The sequence below is a fragment of the Brassica oleracea genome, chromosome C2, assembly GCF_000695525.1.
Source record: "Brassica oleracea var. oleracea cultivar TO1000 chromosome C2, BOL, whole genome shotgun sequence".
NCBI classification, from domain to species: domain Eukaryota; kingdom Viridiplantae; phylum Streptophyta; class Magnoliopsida; order Brassicales; family Brassicaceae; genus Brassica; species Brassica oleracea.
The window spans coordinates 26,550,835-26,567,340 of NC_027749.1; the positions used below are offsets into that span (position 1 = coordinate 26,550,835).

Consider the following 16,506-nt stretch of genomic DNA (forward strand, 5'->3'; position numbering starts at 1 on the left):
ACAACAGCAAGTAGCTCTTTCTCATAGACCGATAACCCTTGGTGTCGGGGACCCAACGCCCTACTAATATAGCAGATAGGATGATTTTCCTGCATAAGAACCACACCAATGCCGGTCTTGGAGGCATCTGTTTCAACTATGAACGTTTTGGTGAAGTCTGGGAGGGTGAGAACAGGGGCGGAGACTAAGGCTTGTTTCAATAGTTCAAGCGCTGTAGATGCATCAGTATCCCATGCGAAGCCATCTTTTCGTAACATGAGGGTAAGAGGCCGGGCGATGATGCTGTAGCCTTGTATGAACTTGCGATAATAATTAGCCATTCCCAAGAAACTGCGAAGTTGTTTTTGATTCGTCGGTTGTGGCCAACTCTCTACTGCCTTAATTTTTGTAGGATCAGTGCTGACGCCATCTTGAGAAATAAAGTGTCCAAGATATTCAATTCTTGTTGCTCCAAACGTACACTTAGATTTCTTGAGGTAGAGTTGTTGATGGCGAAGTATGGCAAAGACAGTATCCAAGTGTATGAGGTGTTCCTCCCAAGTTTTACTGTAGATTAAAATATCGTCGAAAAATACCAGCAGAAATTTTCGAAGAACAGGGGCAAACACGTGGTTCATAAGTCCTTGAAACGTGCATGGAGCGTTTGTAAGGCCAAATGGCATGACAAGGTACTCGTAATGGCCAGCATGTGTTTTGAAAGCTGTTTTGTGCACATCTTCCGGAGCCATACGAAGTTGATGGAAACCTGCGCGTAGGTCGAGCTTAGAAAAGAACTTAGAGCCGCCCAATTCATCAAGTAGATCTTCCAGAAGTGGGATCGGATACTTGTCTTTAATTGTTTGCTTGTTCAAGCCTCGGTAGTCAACGCATAAACGCCACGATCCATCTTTCTTTTTGACAAGCACAATCGGAGATGCATAGGGGCTTGCGCTGTATTGAATGATACCTTGAGTCAGCATGTCTTGAATCATTTTATCGATGGAGTCCTTTTGTACGGAGGAGTAACGGTAAGGTCTCAGACTAACATGGTTTGCTCCTGTTTCGAGTGGGATTTTATGATCGAAACCCGCATGGTAAGGTGGTAAGGAAGTCGGTTCCTCAAATATATCTGAGTAAGAATTGAGCAACTGCTGTAGCGAACCAGTATTGTCTGTTTCAGTACCACTAGCTTCGATATGGTAGAGAATGGTTTCTGGATCAAGGGGTCGTTGTGTCTCATCCATGCTGTCCATATCCCGAAGGTGGAGTAAAGCAATTTGAGGTCCGTGCAACATAAGTTTGTTGAGGCTGCTTCCGGAGATGACTTTATTGTTGTTTGGTGTAATCCCTCTGAGAACATGTTTCAACCCATGGAATTTAAATTCCATTCGAAGGTTCATGAAATCCCCTAGGATGGGTCCTAAGGTGGAGAGCCATTGAACACCTAGTACCAAATCACTGCATCCTAGTGGTAAGGTTCTTATTTCAGCTGTAAACTCGTAACCCTGCATCTTCCAAGAGAAGGAGCTACACTTATACTTAGTGATCAAGTCGCCGCTTGCTGCAGCCACAAACATCGGTTTGGTTGGTGTCAAAGAGCATCCGAGTCCTTTAACAAGTTGGAGATCGAGGAAGTTGTGTGTGCTGCCTGGGTCTATAAGAATATGCAGTTTGCGCTTCTCGTATTGCCCCATGAGACGCATGCAGTTAAATGTTGGACAGCCATTTAAGGCGTGGACAGAGATGGTGGGGACCTTGTCATCCACATCATCGAGAGTAGTTTCACGGATCTGCTCCTCGAGTGCGATTTCTTCATCAAACTCTGTATCGGCTTCCATGAACAAGAACTCAGCGCGTCTGTGCTTTAGGTGATGACCAGGAGTGAATGGTTCCTCGCAGAACATGCATAAACCCTTACGTTTCCACTCCTGCATCTCTTCGAAAGAGATCCGTTTTTGGGGTGGGTTGGAGAGTAGGGGTTTATTGTTTTGATTACCAACAATGCCAGTCGTAGGAGTTGTTATGGAGTTGTGTTGGTTTCTGTTGGAGTGTGAGAAGTTCGACTTTTGAGATGAGTTATAGGTAGGGCGAAGTGTCTTTATAGGTGTATGCGATAGGGATAGCTCGTATATTTTAGCTATTTTTACTGCTTCTGGAACTGAACTGACTTTGAACTGACGAGCATGAATGGCTAGATGTTGGTGCATGTTTGTCAGAAATATGCTTAACGCATGATCCGGAGCAAGCGTGATCCTTGTCATAGCGCAATCAAACTTGTCAAATTACACATCAATGGAATCGTTTCCCTGTTTTTGACTGACCAATTCTGATAGGGGATCATCGTACAGCTCGCTAAAACGGTCTGAAACCGCTGCAACGTACTCTGGCCATAGAGGGAACTGATTGTAGCGATTTGCAATGTAGGAGTGGTGCCATTGGAGAGCTTTTCCAGTCATATGAAGAGAGGCGAGTCGAACCTTTAGTTCTGGTGGAGTACTGTCGATTGAAAAGAATTGATCACAGCGGTAAATCCATTCTCTGAGTTCAAACCCGTCGAACATCGGGAAGCCGATTTTTGTCAGCCGTGCCGATAGGCCATGATGGATGGGTGGGTTATTGTTGTTGTTGTTGACGTTGGTGGTCGTTACTTTTGAGGTGCTGTGCTCTGTGTTGACACGGTCCGGTGGGTCCTTGGTTTGAGGCGTTCCGTAGGTAACAGCGGAGGAGGCTGCTTCGGTTTGTTTCCCTTCGCGTTGAGTAACAGGAGCATTAGTGAAGTACTTTTCAATGAGCGCTTCAAGTCTGTTGATTTTGTCGTTGAGTTCCTTGCGAATTTCTTCTGTTTGTTGAGTTTGCGAAGAACGTAGCTCGTCAATTTGCTTGCTCATATCGTTCAAAGCGGTTGTTGATCTTGTATCCATGGTTTGGTCCTGAGGAGTTTAAGCTCTGATACCAATGAGACAGGAATTCGGTTGTATAAGTCTCAAGCTAGTAATCCTTCTTGCGGATTAGAAGAGAGGGGATTCAAAGAACCTAGAAGACACTGGGGAAAGAAGGATCAACTTGAAGATGCTAAGATCGATTGATAGTTAACTTACTTGCGCAGAAAGTAATATGAGGTAGAAGATGATTTGTAAAACTGATTCTTATTATTAAAGCTTAGGAAGGCAATGCCTTATATATAAAAAACCTAGAACGTATTTCCAAAACATGTATGGAAATCATCCTAAAAGATTGATAATTATCTTAAGACAAAAATATGGAAAAACCAAATCATAAAACTCCAAAGGCTGTTTGAGAAATATAGCGACATAATAATCATGTCACATCCTCACTCAGCTGGGTGTTCGTTTGATCGATGCTTTACCTTCTGGGTTCTGCTCTGTTTACAAATTGCAGAAGAGAGGACTATACTCTCACTTCACCTAGGCTCTTCTTCTACAGGCTTTAAATCAATTCGAGTCATGGCTTCTACTGGAATTGTGGCGAAGGCTGGCTACTCGCTCGACTTCATCAGGACCAACCGATGAGCCTGTTTATTGGCTCCATTCTAATCTTAGAGAGCCCGCCTGATTTGAAGTTGAAGGTGACTTCCCTTTGTTTTCTTCAAAACTTTTGTCTGTTGTTATGCTTAAATGTACCTGTTTCGGTTCTGTTCAGGTTTTGGATGCGCGTCATGTCATGGTACATGCCTGATGAGCAGAGGAATCCGATCCAAGAATATCAGGTTAGCATTAGCGAAAATACATTGTTTGATAAGAAGCTCTTGTGTTATATTCGTACTAGTAAAGAGAAAGACAAAAAATTTAATGACTAATGGACTACTTGTTTCTCTCCTACCTACAGGTTGCTCATATTATTCCCGGTGCCCTCTTCTTTGATTTAGATGGAATATCAGATCGAACAACAAGTGTAAGAATCACTATCTTCTCCTTTTACTGACGATTGTAAATATCATCTAGTATTTTATTGTGCTGCCATTTCCTTCATAAGATGAGAACATCTTGACTCTTTTCCGTTGATATCATGCTATTGTAACTTTCCATGTTGTGTACCCTCCCCCCATTATACTTGTTTATTATGAGTTTCTTTGTGTGCTATAAAGGCGACCATCTAATATGATAACATCAATGTCTGGTACATACGTTACCGTCTGAGGAAGCTTTTTTCTGCCGGCTGTTCTGCTCTTGGAATTATTGATAACAATGATGGAGTTGTTGTTTATGATGGGAAGGGGATGTTTAGTGCAGCCCGTGTATGGTGGTGAGTTATGGCTCTCGTTATTTATTCTTTTGCTTTGTTCAGTTTTTCTTAGCTATTGGTATAATAGCTATGTGGGTTGTATTCTACTACTCTAAACCTGTAGGAAGTTCTGTGTTTCTGGACATGAGAAAGTATGGGTGCTCGATGGAGGTCTACCGAGATGGCGTGCTTCGGGTAATGCTATTTTGAAAGCCAGTGCTGCAAGTGAGGCTATTAAGAAAATCTATCAAGGACAAATTGTCAGCCCAGTAACCTTTAAAACGAAGTTTCAGCCACACCTAGTGTGGACGCTTGATCAGGTTGGTATTTGCTGAACAAGATGAAGGATCAGACAAATCAACACATAGACGCTCGTTCCAAAGTGAGGTACTGTGATTTGCAAACTGACACATATTTCCACTGACGAAATGCTTTTGCTAGATTTACGCTTTTTACACAGGTTTGACGGTACTGCTCCAGAGCCTCGTAAGGGAATACGAAGCGGTCATATCCCTGGAAGCAAATGTGTCCCTTTTCCTCAGGTAACCTTGAAAGGGCCCTCTTATCACAGACTCTAGAAAATTTGTTTTCACCCTGTTCGTTTGTCAGTCGCTAGCGACAGCGATCAGCGACAGCGGCTAATCTCTTGTTCGTTTACCTATCGCTGTACGAGCGATCAAACGCGGCGGCTAATCGCTAGCGGCAGCGACAAAGATTTTCAATCGCTATTTTTTCCAGCGTTTGTTCTATTATTTTAATAATGAACCCATTAAATGACAATTTTACCCTTGGTTTTTTAATGAAACTACTAATGAACCTAAATCTAAACGTAATATTTTCTATATTTCTCTTGTTGCCGTCAAGCTGTAACGATTCTCAATCCTTCACTTTGATTCTCTCTCGTGGCCAAGCTTGTTGGGTTTCTCAGTACTCCACTTCGATTCTCTCTCGCGGCCAAGGAGCTTCGTGCCGCGGCCAAGCTTGTCGGTTTTGCTCTTATGTTTGTGCTAGTGTTGAGTTTCTGTGAATGAATACATAACGCATTGTTTTTGACGTTTATTGTTGCTCCTTCTTGTATCCTTTCCAGGTTTTAGGAGGAATCACTCTTAACCAAGGATGTCAAAGTTGACTAATGACGTAAGTCTTTTTTGTTAATTATTCTTTGGCTGAATTTGTGCTGCTTGGTTTGGTTGGTTTTTGATTTCAGGGCTGAATTTGTCCTGCTTGGTTTGGTTGGTCTTATGATTTCATGGCTGATTTATTAAATTAGAACTGGACCGATGAGGAATGTCGTTTCTTTTTTCAATTGTACTTGGAAGAGAAAAAAAAGGGAAACAAAACAAGGAATGGATTGAATACAACTGCAAAAGAGTTCATTGTGAAGACATTTGAAGAGAAATATGGAGAGAAGCATATATGGGACATATTTAAGAACAAGTATGATACTTGTAGAAGGGTTTACGTAAGCGTTAAGAAGCTGATTCATAACAGAACTGGAATGGGCTATGATGATATGGGAAAAATAAACATGTCTGATGATTGGTGGCAAGAACGCATAAAGGTAACTTTTGTACGTTTTTGTTTTTAAACTATTTTCTTTTCCATTGTAGTATTTGTTATGGTTAAAAGCATAATGTTTTACATTGTTTAGACATGCGTATTGTTTTAGTATCATTTGAATTGACCATGTGATGATTTGTGCTCTGACCCACCATCCACTTTATGCCGTTTAGTGCTCTGATAATATTTTTATAATCATGAGGTGGTTGAGGAACATGACTCATGCTACGTAAGAGATTATTAATCAGTAATTTTTTTCAATCTTACAGGAGTGGCCTGGAGCTAGGAAATACAAAAACAAGCATGTTCCTAATATTGATCTTTTTGAGGAAGAGTTTGGTGCCATTACTGTCCCTGGGGCAGAAGGGTGGAGTGCTCAGCAAGGAGAAGCTAGCTTAGATTCCAGAGTGAGTGGAAACAATGATGAGGAAGACGACTGTACAGATATGTCACCACCAGTTGGGGATACACAAAACAAAAATGGAGGTTCAAGATCAAAAAGGAAGAGGAAGGAAGTTGATCCGAGTACTGAAAATGCTGCTAGATGTAATGTGATTCTTGATGAGAAGAATCAACTGATGGGAAAAATGATCTTATGGAGCGTGAGAACTTACGTAGCGGAGAGCGTTGTGTGGAGATCCTCAATGATTTTCCTGGAGTAAAAAAATGGTCTAAGTTTCATCTGGCTGCAGTTGATCATTTGCTAGCTGATCCAGCAAATAGACAAGGGTTTATTGCATTTTCTAGTGCTGAAGATAAGATTACCATTTTAGAACATACGATGGGCATAAAACTTGATGATTGATGTTTGTTTACGACTCTTCTTATTGATGGCTTTTGGTTAATGTTTTGTTTGTTTACGACTTTCTGTTATTGACAATAACGTTATGTTACTTTGAATTTTGGATTATTATTATTATGAAAATATCAGCTTATTAATTTTTGGATTATTATTTTGGTTTTGTAGATGATTAGATGGATGTGGTTGAATGATGATGATGATGATTTGCCAAATACTCAAAGAGTGATTCAAAGGACTGATAGAGGTGCAGGATGGCGTCATGTTCAACAACTGATGCATGGATCAGATCAGCAATGTTATGATATTCTGCGAATGAATCAAAGTACATTTGAAGATTTATGTAGGATGCTCTCTACAAGGTATGGATTACGAGAGACTGATAATGTCTACTTAGAGGAAAGTGTTGCAATGTTTCTTGAAGCGGTTGGTCAAGATAAAACTAAGCGGGTTCTTGCAGACAGATAGGTCACTAGATACAATACACAGAAAACTTGATGAAGTTTTGAGTGTTCTTCTCAAGTTTGCAGCTGGTACGCTTAAGCCAGAAGAAGGAGAATTCGCAAGGGTAAACCCTATCTTGAAGAATGATGACCGTTATTATCCATATTTTAAAGACTGCATTGGAGCACTTGATAGAACTCACATCTCAATTCGTCCTCCAAGTCACAATGCAGAAGCATACAGAGGTAGAAAGCAAGAACTGACAATGAATGTCCTTGCTATATGCAACTTCAATATGAAGTTCATATATGCATATGTTGGTGTACCAGGTCGAGCACATGATACCAAAGTGTTGACTTACTGCGCAAAGGAAGAGCCTAATTCCACATCCTCCTAATGGAAAATACTATTTGGTTGATTCTGGATATCCCACCAGGACATGTTATCTTGGTCTGCATCGTCAAGTTCGATATCATCTTGATCACTTTAACAGAGGAGGACCGCCAACAAACACTAGAGAATTGTTTAATCGGAAGCATTTTGGTTTAAGAACAGTGATTGAACGGACTTTTGGAGTATGGAAAGCAAAATGGAGAATACTAGATCGAAAACATCCAAAGTATGGTTTGACTAAGTGGATGAAGCTTGTTGTTGCAACCATGGCACTACATTATTTCATAAGTGATTCACATCGAGAGGATTTTGATTTTGTTCATTGGGAGAGAATAGAAGAATATCATGCTCATGGTGATAATGTTGACGGTGATACTTCTCATGGTGATGGTGATGATGATGAAGATGAATCACCTGATGATAGTAGTGATGAAGTAGTGATGATCATGCTCATGGTGGATATACTCCTTATGAACCAACAGGTGATAGAGCTATGGAAGGTGTACGTGACTACATTACAAATGAGATGGGTAGAGGAGAGGTCGTTTGCCATAGTAGAAAATCTTTTGTAATGCTTTATTTAAGTTTTATATTTACTTTAGACGTTGTCTTTATGAAACTATAATATTTCATTTGAGGTTGCATTTATATTTTTGTGTCATTTCTAAGTTTAAAATAATTTTATTTAACGTTCAGTCATAGAGATAGCATAACAAACAACTTAGCAACAGATCAGTCGCTAGCGGCAGCGATTACTAACCGAACAATCGAGCGACTATCGCTATGTCAGCGATACTGAAACGAACAACAACAACGATATTTAATCACTGCAGCTAGTTGCTACTGCTGGTCGCTGTCGCTGGCGACAGCCAAACGAACAGGACTTAATATGTGATAAGTTTCTCCTTTCTGCAGATGCTTGATTCTTCTTCTCAAACACTCTTACCAACAGAAGACGCTGAAGAAATGATTTGAACAAGAAGACCATTTTATATCAAGTTGAAGAACCACTTTCACAATCTTAATTTTTATAAAGCAGTCCTAAGATCTCTAGGCTTATCACTGGACAAGCCTATAATGGCCTCGTGTGGCACTGTCTTAACAGCTTGCATCCACCAGTTTTGTTTGAGATTATGTATACGCAGTGGAGGTGAGATTGGTTGCTTGCTCTGTGAGGGGCTTCATCGGCTGGGGGAAACTGAAGTGCCAGTGTATGATGGATCGTGGACTGAATGGGCAACAGAACCAGACTTACCCATGGAAGGTGAAGGTGATGAATCTTCTTCATGAAAGTCCTAACAAAAGCCACTTATTCACTTATGATTGGCTTGAAGCTATCAAACATACCATTAGTCTGTGTTCTCTTTCGAATAAATCAGCAAACTTAAGTTTGTTTATCCTAAAACATAAAACTCGAAACCATTACGTTCAAAGTGCAGTAAAGTCAGTATTATGGCGAAGAGTTCATAAACAGGATGGCCGCGTGGCCTAATGGATAAGGCGCTCGCCTCCGGAGCGGGAGATTGTGGGTTCGAGTCCCACCGTGGTCGTTTTTTATTTTTCTGTATCATACCAATTGGGTTTTTTTTTTAATCTTTGAAACCAAAAGTAAGCCATCATTGAAGCAACATAGACCATATATTTACAGTAGTATAGAAAAGAGATCTAGCCAGTAGCGGTGACACCGAAGGTCCAAAGTCCTCCTGTTTCTTGTCTTGAAGCCTATTAGCTTGTATCGTCTTTGTTCTGTCATACTTCCCAGTTAACACAACTGGAGGGTTTAACAGCCTCAAGATTAGTCGCCTTCAGAAGGTCTGGAAACTGGGTTGGGCGCTTGCAGCTTGTGAGGTTTAGGCTACGTAAGTTTCCAAAGCCTTGCTGCACCATGGAAAAATATCAGGAAGACTTATTCAGGAGGAGAAATCTTATTGAGATAGTACTGCATCGAAATGGTACCTGCCTTCCTTTCCAAACTGTTTTCTGTTGAGCTCAACTAGAAAGCTAGTACAAAACCGAAGCCTTAACGATTTCAGATGATAAGCATCCTGGCGAAGCTATCAGCTATGGGAGGTAGTGAAGACCATCGAACATCCTTCCTTGTTCTGCTCTCTCTCCATTGCTGGTATTGGTTGTATAGAAGTTGGATTTTTAAATGTTGAAAATGCAAACATGAGATACAGGACTGGGGCTCAAGAAAGATTCTCTGCTTACCATATTGGAGGAGAAAACGTGTTTTGATATCTTGGAGCATGTCATCATAAACCCATACCCCCACACTTCTCCATTAGAGCTACAATCTCGGGTCTGGTGGGCAAAGCTCTGCGACTGGAAGACACCAAAAAAGGTCTAGCGGCACACCGTTGAAACAAAGCGCAGTGTAAAGAAAATCTGCACAAGTACGAGTGGCACGGCACACCGTACCCTCACAGTCGCTAGGACACGTTTCCGACCATATTCTGACAAAGGCGAGATTCATATGCCCTGTGTTACCATCAAACCAGAAAAAACGAGGCAAATGATGAAACCATGCAGTAGTAGTGCACAAGAAAAGAGCATCATATCGAGAGCGAAACTCTTCCACAAAACCAAATACAAAACACATGTACTAAGATGATACTGACTACGTGATATTACTGCAAACCTAGAGAAAGACAAAAAAGGCACCATCTTCTTGGTAAACACCTTACAGAGCAGTCAACATATACAGAAGCAAACGCCACCGTATTTGAGCTTCATCCATCCCAGCCATATCAAATCACCGAAGACTATACAATAAAAGAGTGTCCAGAGCAAGATGTTTTCATAACAGAAAGGAAAGAGCAAATCTCAAAGAGGCCATTCAATGTTACCTTGTCATTATTCAGATATAGACTACAACCCAAAAATCCATGATATTCCATCCACCAAATCTATATAGCAAATACACATTAGTACATTACCCTTCCGTGAGCCAAAGAAAGAGAGGATGGGGAATGAGAAACCCGAAGAAGCTAAGCTTACTTCCCGTGAAGTCCGGCCAACAAAATTAACTAACCAGAGACTCTGTTGTGAAACCAATGATGAACCCATAGCTTACTTTCCTCAAAGCCAACAAAACACCAGACTACTGAACTGTAGAAGATTTTGTCCAAAGCAAAACGTTTCCATAACAAAAAAACGACGAATAGGACTCGGAAGAACTTCAACGTTACCTTGACTCCCTGGAGCAAAAAAACTGAAATACATTGTATTGCATCCTCAAAATCTTCCTTTAGCAGATATTTATTAACCTTCAGAGAGCAGCAAAACAAGTGTTACCAATATCAACTAATTAACCCCCAAGATAAGTAGCCTAGCAAAATAGGAAACAAGGGAACAAGGCCGAGAAAACCGTCAGACTAAATACAACTTCTTGCAGCAAACCAGTGAGGAACCCGAAGCTTTCTTCCCTCAAAGCCAACCAATCACCGGACTCAACTGTAGAAAAGGGTATCCAAAGCAAAACATCGCCATAACAAAAAGGAAGATCAAAACTCAGAAGAACTTCAACGCTACCTTGTCTCACCGAAGCAACGTTAACGTGTTACCAAATATCAATGAATGAGCTCCCAAAAAACGAGGAAGAAGGAACCTGAAGCTTACTGCCCAGCAAACAATAACAATCAGAAGTAAACACAAACCAACAGGGAGGTGTTCCTGGACAACATTAGTTTACTTTCCCTTGAATTACTCCATAATGAGTTCCACCGACAAGTCGAAATAAGACCTTCCCCTTGCACCATCTAAATTCCTATTCAAAAAATGAGTTCATAGGAAAAAGAAACCATCATCTCAAACAGATGTACGCATATCATAGAAGAGATGCAGTAAAGAAAATCAGAAAGGAGCCAAAACAGAGAAGAGAAGAAACCACCAAATAAGTTAACAAAGACGACTGTAGAAGAAAAGGCCATTGACAAACCATCTTGAGCCTTCTTCATCAGAGGAGCTCAGACTTAACAGTCCACTAAAACGACCCTTCAAAAGTCTTGAGAGTTTTCCTGACACAGACACCATAACAAAACTCCTATCTAGAAGAAAGATTATAGAATTATAAACTTGTGGTCTAGAAAGTCCAGACCTTCTTACTTCAGTAACGTAAAAGATCCGTAAGATGCGATACGTCTGCTACTGTAAAAAGCCGGTATAATAGTTTATTACAATCAATAACCACCGTACACAGCATTAGAAAAAAAGGAGCCATAAAGGACTAATAATAAGAACAAACCCATTTACAAATAATCATCCTCCGCATAGATTCTGGAAACAAACAAAAGAAAAATCATATATTCCCCACAAAAGCTGTTCAGGAAAAAAGAAAACTATGTAGGCAATGTGATGTATAGAATCGAAACAACCAGAAACCAGATTATAAGAGAACCATCCTTCCCTGACAAGTGCTGCTTTCTCTTCGAAGCTCTGCAATCGAAAACACAGATGACGCTGGAAAGGATCGTTGGAATAGTTGAAGATCATTCAATACAAAAGCTTTCTCTACAGGACAAATCAAACCAGGAGCGGACAAAAAAAAAGAGCAAACCATCTGATGATTGATTATCTTTCAACTTGAATAGGTGTACAACGAGGAACATGGGTGAACTGGTTGATGAACTGAAAATCTGGGAACACACAAATAAGGACAAAGGACACAAGCTAAAAGAAAAAAAGAACACAAGAACAAGCATGGTAGCTACATTTAGAAAAGAGAACATACAGGATCAAGAGCCAAGATATCTGAGCTTTATCCACCCGCGGCCGACTTATCACCAGAGACTATACAAAAGATCACTGTCCAAAACAAAACGTTTCCATATAGAGGAGTAGGAGGAGCAAAACTCAGAAGAAACTTCAACGTTACCTTATGGTTGCTGTAGAAAATAGACCAATCCCAGAACATGCTGACAAATATCAAATTAACCCGGGGAGAGAAGTAGTCATGCATTAAATTTAAAAAAAAAAAGCAAAGATAGAAAGAACGCATAACCCTCAACTGACAACTTCTCCTTGAGGCAACCATTGACGAGCTCGGAGATCAACTTCACTTGCACACGCAATAATCTATAATGACACCTGAATCCATCAAAGACTGGAAGCTCCAAATTCATCCTTGATGAGACAAGGACGTTGAAGTTTGAAACAGCAAAACAGGCCAGGATGTACTGATACAGGGGACTATAAACAACAGGTCGAAACAGAATCATCCAAACTCCTCCTATACTAATAAACAGAATTCAAAGAGAAAGAGAGGCTACCATCGCGGGGGAGAAGTGATTTGCATTCAAGCCATATATAGAACAGATGCAGACTGAAAAATCAAAAAGGCCAAAAGGGAGCGAAGAAGATTGTAGATAAACCAACTATGAAGAGTCCAAGTAGCAGCCTGCTGATTTTCAAATAACATATTTTGATCCCAAAAAAAAAAGTCAAGTAACAAAAACCATAAATACAAGGGCTTGGTAAGAAACAGATCATCCTTCCATATATATACGGAGAAAGAGAGAGAGTAATTCATGGAAAGAAAATATAGCAGGAGAAAACAGAGAAACCTAAAACAGATCAGACACACATCCCGGTTGCTTCTCCATGTTCTGTACCAAAACGAAAAACATGTTTCTCTTAAGATAAGAAAGAAAAACCGGCTTGTGTAGTAAGGAAATCAGAAATAGTAAAAAATGAAAAAAGACGGAAGCCCTGATAAACCGCCAACAGAGCAAACGCATGAAGAAGGATCAACCCGATACAGCCATCACGGTCAAGGATCACAAAGCAAAAGCATCTTCCACAATCTAAAACAACCAAACGAGAGTAGAACACATAAAAAAAGGCCACAGATGCCAATCTATAGAAGAAACCAAACCTACGAGTCGGAAGGAGGTAAGGAAGGAAATAGATAAGCGAGGACCCTTGAAAACGTAGCATAGCACCGATCAATCACAGCATCCTCCAGAATCTAAAATTCCAAAACCCGAAAGTAAAATTGAATGACAAGAAAAGCCAACCGATGGAATCTCGAAACCAAACGCTAGAATAAACAATAACCCGTTAAAACCGATGTGAAAAGTGAACAAACTGGTGTAGGAACGATGATCTGTCCAAGAAATCGCTAAAAGACATCCTGCGATATGACGGTCAAAGATCCCTGTCCAAAACAAAAAGTTTCCACATAGAAAAGGAGGAGTAAAACGCAGAAGAACTTTCAAAACTGGTGTCGCTGGACGAAGTAGACCAGCTCAAGAACATGCTTACAAAATCAAAAACAAAAACAAGGATAGAAAGAATGCATAACCCAATTAATTGACAACTGATCCTTGAGGCATCTAGGAGATAACATCATCACTTGCATACGCAGTTATTTCATGGAAGAAGTGGCTCATGACTTGATAACAAATGTGGAAGCCTGAAACATGTAGAAGACTACACACAAAACCGGTCGAAACAGAATCATCCAAAATAAACTGAACTCGAAGAGAAAGAGAGGCTACCATCTTGAGCACAGGTGATTTTCATTTAAGCCATAGAATATATATGCACACTGTAAAATAAAATAAAAAAGGCCAAAGAGATAAGGGCGAAGAAAACTTGATCGCATCTATACGTAATATAGTAACCAAAAACAGGGAAAATTCATAGAGAAGAAGACTGTATAGATCAAGAGCCATCCATCGATGCAAATTAATCAAAACGGAAAAGAAAGGTAGATCAGAGCCATCCCCCATTGCTTTTCTCTCTTGGAGCCTACATCTTCTATATCAAAACGAAAAAACATGTTTGGTGAAGACAGGAGAAAAGACCGGCTTCTGTGATAAAGAAATTAAAAAGTACGAAAAGAAAAAAAAAAGACATATGCCCTTCTACACGCGTGAAGGAGGATCAACCCTAACAATCATCATCGCTCAAAGCAAGCATTCTCCACAATCTAAAACGAGAAGTAGATAGAATGAACAGAAAAGCCACCGATGTAAATTCATATACTGTGGTTAGGAAGTAGGAACAAATAAAGCAGAACAGATAAACCACCAAGACTCCAATTAGCAGTCCTGCTTTTCTCTTTTGGAAATCGCATCCATCTGTAACATAGACGAGAGAGCTTTCCTCGAAACATTTCAAAATCTATGGAGAACGCAAAAGAATCAACAGACTGATGATACAAGCTGAATAATCTGGTGCAGGTGCCTTCTACATAATAAGGAACTTAAGATTGACAATCTTTAATGGGCAGAGTGAAGTAATCCACATCTTGAAACAGCAAAAGAAGAACAAAACCAACTGTTATGATCCATCTTTCATCTGAACGTATGTAGACCGGAGAAGAACAGAGTGAATTGATTAGTTAAGCAGATCTGTAAAAAACAGAGGACACATCATACCTCCCCCACAATAGCCAATACTAAACATAAATAATCCATAGGCTTAAAAGATTTAACCAAGAACTAGGAACTATACGCAAACCATCATACTCCCTTCCACAAAACGAATTGTTTCTCGTAGACGCTCCAAATAAAGTCATCCTTATTGTCCAAGATAGAAACTAAAGTCAAGTAACATAGAAACACTGAATACAAGGGTAACAAGAATCTGCCAGAAAGGTAAACAAACCATCCTTTTAGCAAAGAGAAATCAGAGAAACCTAAAACCGGCAAGAAGATTGATCAGGAGCCATCCAGATTGCCTTTCTCTCTTGGAGCCAAAAATGTTCTATACCAAAACCAAAAACATGTTCCGCTTAAGAAAGGGAAAAAAAAAAAGACCGGCTTGTGTAATAAGGGAATTTAAAAATAGGAAAAGGACGGAAGCCCTGTAGAAAGCGCGTGAAGAACGATCAACCCAAAACAGCCATCATGGATTAAAGCAAGCATCTGTCGCAAATTTAAAACAACAAAACAGAAAGTAGAATCACATGGAACAAGTTGTTCAAAAAAAAAAAAAAAAGATCACATGGAACAAAAAAGGCCAATCTAGAAACCAAACCTAAAAAAACGTGAAAACTTAGAAGCGGCAACGATGATCGAATCACATCTGCGACCATCGGTCTTTCATCTGAATATGTGTACATTGATTGGTGAAACAGATCTGGAAAACACGGCGGAGGACACAATAACCAATACTCAACAAAAGATATAATCCGTAGGTGAAAAGGTATAACCAAGAACTCGAGATCATACGCAAAACATTGTTCCCTTCCACGGTCTAAGATAGAAGATCATCCTCCTCGATACACCTATAACGAAGGAGAGTAATTCATGGGGAAAAAAAGTAAAGCATGAGAAAACAGAGAAACCTATTCAGAGCTATCCCGATTGCTGAGCCTCCATGTTCTATATCAACACGAAAAAACGTGTTTCGCTTAAGACAGGAAAAAGAAGACCGACTTACGAGTAATAATGATTTTGTTTTAAAGGAAAAAAGAGAGAAGCCCTGCTAAACCGCCAAAAGAGAAAACACTTGAAGAGCGATCAACCCTAAACGCCATCATCGATCATCAAAGAAAGCATCCTCCACAATCTAAAACAAACAAGACGACAAGTATATCACATGGAACAAAAAGTAGACCGATGAAATCTAGAAACCAAACCTATACCAAAGGTGAAAACTCCAAAAAAGCTGCAACGATGATCGCAACATAAAAACGTAAGGAACTAATGAGATTAGAGAAGCCCCTGAAGACTTAGCGTGGAAGAGAATCAATCAAGAATCATCCGTGAGAAGTGAAAACCCTAGCAATGATCGGTCCAAGAAATCGAGTTGAAACATCCTGCCAGACGACGTAGATAACGAAACAAGAGGACGAAACACGTAAGGCAGAAAAGAAAAGACAAGAGACGCGTTCAGAAGAATATCACCCGCGATTACGCGTCGAGAGGCTAGGCTACCGTGGGAGATAAGAATTCTCAAAGAGGAAATCTTTATTTATAGATGAGAGGCACAAAAGCAATTGACGGTGGATATATTAATCAAGTTGATTCCAACGGTTAAGATTAAGAGTCTAAAGTCGGTAGCCCAACATCTTTGACCTGGATCCAGTTGTCGTTCCATGACTTTACTACTAAATCTCAACCGTTAGATTCATCTAC

General features: G+C 40.1%; 1 protein-coding gene, 1 long non-coding RNA gene and 1 other non-coding gene across 52 annotated transcripts; 2 read left to right on the top strand and 1 right to left on the bottom strand.

The window, feature by feature from the left end:
- The first annotated feature begins 3,313 nt into the window (after positions 1-3,313).
- On the top strand, positions 3,314-8,814 carry LOC106325698 (thiosulfate/3-mercaptopyruvate sulfurtransferase 1, mitochondrial-like). 2 transcript variants are annotated; one of them, XR_001266985.1, is made up of 7 exons: positions 3,314-3,565; positions 3,640-3,706; positions 3,826-3,891; positions 4,085-4,242; positions 4,346-4,541; positions 4,663-4,763; positions 8,333-8,814. XR_001266985.1 is itself a non-coding variant. In XM_013763756.1 (6 exons), exons 3-6 carry the CDS (start codon positions 4,217-4,219, stop codon positions 8,385-8,387), a joined length of 378 nt encoding a protein of 125 aa, XP_013619210.1. In that variant the 5' UTR covers positions 3,314-3,565; positions 3,640-3,706; positions 3,826-4,216; the 3' UTR covers positions 8,388-8,814. The 2 variants fall into 2 exon arrangements, 1 of the variants encoding a protein (XP_013619210.1); XM_013763756.1 differs by having other exon boundaries at positions 3,826-4,242.
- An 80-nt stretch (positions 8,815-8,894) lies between these two features.
- Positions 8,895-8,967, top strand: TRNAR-CCG. Its single transcript has one exon. It is a non-coding gene; the product is annotated as a tRNA-Arg (tRNA).
- Positions 8,968-9,132: 165 nt separating this feature from the next.
- LOC106325700 lies at positions 9,133-16,323 on the bottom strand. 49 transcript variants are annotated; one of them, XR_001267032.1, is made up of 7 exons: positions 10,609-16,323; positions 10,452-10,528; positions 10,267-10,326; positions 10,100-10,182; positions 9,629-9,898; positions 9,374-9,536; positions 9,133-9,295 (listed from the first exon to the last, which is right to left on the bottom strand). It is a non-coding gene; the product is annotated as an uncharacterized LOC106325700 (long non-coding RNA). The 49 variants fall into 49 exon arrangements; XR_001267018.1 differs by having other exon boundaries at positions 9,629-11,854; positions 11,976-12,054; positions 12,150-12,223; positions 12,294-16,323; XR_001267026.1 differs by having other exon boundaries at positions 9,629-10,182.
- Positions 16,324-16,506: the final 183 nt, after the last annotated feature.

Excerpts from the sequence above, each read along its gene's own strand:
- LOC106325698 (XM_013763756.1), top strand. The coding sequence starts at position 4,217 with ATGTTTAGTGCAGCCCGTGTATGGTG. Across the intron at positions 4,542-4,662 it reads TAGTGTGGACGCTTGATCAG|ATTTACGCTTTTTACACAGG; the intron begins GTTGGTATTTGC and ends TGCTTTTGCTAG. Across the intron at positions 4,764-8,332 it reads AATGTGTCCCTTTTCCTCAG|ATGCTTGATTCTTCTTCTCA; the intron begins GTAACCTTGAAA and ends TCCTTTCTGCAG.